The sequence below is a fragment of the Struthio camelus genome, chromosome 17, assembly GCF_040807025.1.
Source record: "Struthio camelus isolate bStrCam1 chromosome 17, bStrCam1.hap1, whole genome shotgun sequence".
Taxonomy (NCBI): Eukaryota; Metazoa; Chordata; class Aves; order Struthioniformes; family Struthionidae; genus Struthio; species Struthio camelus.
The window spans coordinates 10,701,055-10,705,752 of NC_090958.1; the positions used below are offsets into that span (position 1 = coordinate 10,701,055).

General features: G+C 51.3%; 1 protein-coding gene across 1 annotated transcript; it reads right to left on the reverse strand.

Annotated features, from left to right (window-relative positions):
• Window positions 1-172: 172 nt before the first annotated feature.
• On the reverse strand, window positions 173-4,698 carry CLDN5 (claudin 5). Its single transcript, XM_068911090.1, has 2 exons — window positions 3,363-4,698; window positions 173-2,488 (listed from the first exon to the last, which is right to left on the reverse strand). Exon 1 carries the CDS (start codon window positions 4,097-4,099, stop codon window positions 3,449-3,451), a length of 651 nt encoding a protein of 216 aa, XP_068767191.1. The 5' UTR covers window positions 4,100-4,698; the 3' UTR covers window positions 173-2,488; window positions 3,363-3,448.

Here is a 4,698-nt window from a genome sequence, read left to right on the forward strand (position 1 = left end):
AACGCTGGCTGCTCTGCAAGGGAAAAGCCCGCTTGCCCGAAGAGGCCATCCCGCTCTCCCACCCAAAGGTGCCTAGGTCAGACGTTGCCCTGTGGGCACCGATGTCACATCCCGTCTTCCTGAGCCCAAACAATTGGTGCCTTTCCGAAAAACCAGTGACCCTGTGTGGGCGGTGGGTTTAGATGTTTTTATTTTTATTTTTACACGAAATCATAAATACAAAATAAAAATAGTAAATGAGTACTGTAGTTTTCTGTTTTTCACTAGGATGAGGTTCAGGCCTGATCCTGAGCACTTCCAATTCTTAAAATTCAGGACTAGGTCTTTGCTCTTGGAAAACAAAACAAAGGAAAAACCAACTTAGATTTTTACCCTGAAGCCAGCAGCATCAGAAACAGCGTTCTCTCGAATTATTTTTTAAAGCACAGCAACAAATAAGTATAGTGAAGGATGAGATTAAATACAAGAGTATTTTTAAAAAATGGGCCCCACTTCCTGCTCGTATTGTTGGGAACTGCCACCGTGACCTCAGTGAAATTCTGTTACATCAGCTGTGAGTAATGTTTCTGGTAGGATGATGCTGTGTTTACTAGTGCATACACAGCTGGTGCTGGCTTTCCCGAGAGGTCCTGTGTAATTGTTTCAGATTTTGGTTATAAGTGGACCCAGCCCTGCTGTGATACCTGCATATCATGAAGTTGGGCTTGCTAAATAAATTTCCCTTCAAAAATGTGGATTTCCCTCCCTCCCCTGAAGACACCAGCTTTGATTTGATTCTTAACGCTAAAAATGCACTGGTCAGAAATATTTCATCTTCTGGTCAGATCCAAATCCTGCAACACTTCCATGGGCTTTACCCCAGCAACCTTTTCATAACTTTATTTAATGAAAAATAGTGCTAGAGTGAAGTTACACAGAGGTGTGTCCATCAGTATGGGGTTATTTTTTGATTCTTTAACTGAGACAAATTCCCACTAAATTAATGAGATTTACCAAAAGAGAATGAAATCTGCAGGATTTGGGCTAAGATCTATTGACTCTTTTCTTTCACGCAAGAGGGCTGAATGAGGGTATAGTGTGTCTATAGCTATGAACTGGGTGACAGTTGGACGTTATCATTTAAAATAAAATTGCCATGAAATGAATAAAGGCACCAAACCACATAACAAGCCAACTTTGGTAGTTTTCTTGCAAAATATATGCATTTAAATACATTTACAGTTTACAAGGTTACATTGTTTAAAAAAAGTTGCAATGATGAAATACAGAATATTTCATTCTTGTACCAAAACTACATATCACATCATAACAACAACATTATAGCTTTTACTTAAATGCAGCCAATATAAGAACTGCACCTCTTTATAGAAAAAACTAGTTCTAGACATATTGCTCTGTTTCTGTATTGTCTGATAGGCTCAGACCCTGCAACATATGTATTTAAAAATGAAAGCAGTTATCTTTAAAGGGGTATATCATCTGCTCAGTATTCAACATAAACATTTGCTGGGACAAGGCTTTAATCGTTCATACAGATCTGTGTACATATTGATAGCTCTGTTTTTTTTTTTTTCCAGTTTGCTAAGCAAAGCAAGAGTACAGTAGATGATGTAAACCTATCCCAGCACCACAGTTATGGTTAGTCCTTAAGTCTCAGCACTCAGAAACTCGTAAGAGTTGAAACACAGATTAGGTATGCCCTGTATTGCTGCGCGTCTGTGAGCGAGCCTCGAGGTTGTAGTGTTACGCTCTGAGGAGTACTGATGCTCAGTAAATAGCACGTTTCCTCCTTAGCTGTTGGCAGGAAGTTCATTATGGCGATACAGATTCTGCTATGGTCTGTAGCAGAATTCAGTGTTGATTTAAAGGTACAAGTAAGACCTTGTTTTTCTCTTGGTAATTTGCATGAGACAGTATCACACCTTCTCTTAACTTCTCCTTTAAAAAAAGTTTGTTTCTGGAGCAAAAAAGGAAAGGTGCATGTCAATATTCCAGGCTGTAGTGAAGTTTAGCAGTTGTTAAGCTCAGAAACCGAGAGTTATGTTACCCAGAGTATCTTCTTTCCAATCTGCAGTGTTATCCGGGCAATACAGTGGAGTTAAGAGGGCTGTGAGAGCCACGGCTTTGCATCTCTTGATTTGGGACTTTATAAAGTCTCAAATAAAACGTTTGGAAAAAGTCTTTTTGCATTGAATTTCTTTGCCTGATTTGGTAAATGAAGGGAAGTACGCGTTAACAAAATTACGTTGGGGAGCCAAGCAACTGCTCATCCAACTGAACGCACGTGATTCAAAATTGGCAGCCAAAGGGGCTCGGCAAGAAGGCCATGAAAGCTGTCCATGCCCCAGCCATCGATATCCGGGGCAATACTTATGCTTCCAGTCTCCTGTAGCGCAGATGGGAGGACACAGAGGCATGCCCTGCGGGAGCCAGGACACACAAGGATCTCCTAGGTCTCTGAATCTAGTCCTCTGATAATTCTGGCAACCTGCAATGATTTCATATTCAAGTAAACCTAAAACAGAAGGTGATGAAGAAGGGATGGAGAACCTCAAGGGGCAGCCTAGAATAATCTGTTTTGTACTCCACTGAATGACAGCAACTCTCTGAAATTGTGTACAGAAGTCTCAAAGGCACACAGAGCAGCGCACCTCTCGGAGGCACTGAAACAACTGAAGGAAATCAAATACCTTTGTCCAAATAGTTATTTGCCTGCAGGATTAAGGACTGAGGTTAGTGTCACGCTTTAAACAGAAACCCTAATTTAGTTGCCCAAAAAGAATTAAATGAAAAAACTTAACCGGTGACAGCCACGGCAGAAATCAGCCAGGTGCAGGTGCTCAGGAGAGAGAAGGAAGAAGGGAAGTTTCTCCTGTGTGCCAGTGCGCGCCCGACGGCCCAGTCCCACCAGCCGGGCAGTGCCAAGAGAGGCACCAGCAGCAACAGCGGCCGACCAAGTACTCGCAGGTCTCCCAGGATGAGGCCCGGGGCAGGCCGGGGAGCCGGGCTGGGAGTGAGCCCGGGGGCTGGGACCCTGCACTCCCAGGCGTGCCCCTTCGCGGCGACAGCTCGTGGTGGGCAGGCGGCGGCCGGACGGGGCGTCCCAGCAGACCCCGCTGCGGCTCGCCCGGCTCCTCGATGCCCACAGCTGCCCCCGGGGCTGCTGGCTTGGCAGGGGAAGGCGAGCGCGGCGGGCGGTGAGTACCGGCTCCCCGGCGGCACCCAGCGCGGCGCAGCCCGACGGGGCGCCCGGGCTGGCAGGGAGCAGGGGCCCCCCTGCCTAGGGCTCTGCGAGGGCTCCCCCCGGGACAGAGGGGACTCTAGGCAGGGGAGCGCCGCAGCGCGCGCTCAGCTGAGCTCACCGGAGACGCTCCCGGCGCTGCGGGCCAGGGCTGGGGGCCTCTGTCTGTGTCCCTGCGGCGGCCAGGGGAGCCGGAGCAAGCCCTGCTCAGACGTAGTTCTTCTTGTCGTACTCGCCGTTGGAGGTGGGCCGCCGGGGCGCCGAGTACTTGACGGGGAAGGAGGTCTCGTCCCGCTGCGAGCAGGAGCAGCAGCAGATGAGGCAGCCCCCGAAGAGGAGCAGGGCCGTGGCCGCCCAGCCGATGTAGAGCGCTGCCCCCATCTCCCGCTTCTTGGATGGCGGCACGGTCGGGTCGTAGAAGTCGCTGATGACGATGTTGGCGAACCAGCAGAGCGGGATAAGGACTAGGACCCCACAGAGGATGTAGATGGCTCCACCGGCGATCACAATGCGGGACTTCATCTTGCCGGGCCGGATGCAGTTGGTGCACTGCGCGCCCACGACAGTCACCATGAGAGCCACCAGCCCCAGCAGCGCCACGATGACGGTAAGCGCCCGGCCCGTCTGCACCTCGGGCTGCAGCGCCAGGATGGAGTCGTGCACCTTGCACTGCATCTGCCCCGTGCTCTGCACCACGCAGATCATCCACAGCCCTTCCCAGATGGTCTGCGCCACCACGATGTTCACGTCGATGAAGGCTGACACCTGCCACATGGGCAGCCCGCAAGCCAAGATCACCCCCACCCAGCCCAGGATGCCCAGCCCCAGCCCCAAAATCTCCAGAGCCGCAGAAGTCATGCTGCTCCCGCTGCCTTGTCAAAGCCTCCGGAGAAGGGCTGGCACGGCAGCTTTGCACCAGTCGCCTCCGGGGAGCTGCCGAGCTGGCTCTGAGAGCCGCCGGCCCCGGGCAGCGCTATATGAGGAGCCGCAGGGCTCCCTCCCACCGCCCGCCCCCGCCCTCCGCGGCCCGGCCCTTTCCCGCCGAGGGGGGACTCGAACCGGCGGCTGCGGCAGCCGCACCGCCCGCGGCCGCGGCCAGCGCCATCCTTGGTGCGTTTCCTACCTGCGGGGCGGCCCGGACTAGCGGCGCTTAACTAATCCTCTCCCCAAAAACTAAGCACAGCGACAAAGCAGCACACGCGTCTGCTGGGCACTGCCACAGGCACAAGCGCAGGCAAATGCCGCCAGAAGTGGATGCCTTAGGAACCATCCCGAAGATGAAAGAACTTCGTATGTGGGGTCTGCACATCCTCGGACTGCAGCCAGTGCTGCTTTAATTCTTCCAGGAAGAATAATATCTACCGGGTTACTCTGGTCGTGAAACTCCATCTGGTCTGATGCTGGAGCAAAGAGCAAAGCAGCCATCTGTGTTTAAATATGTTGCCATAAAGATTTCA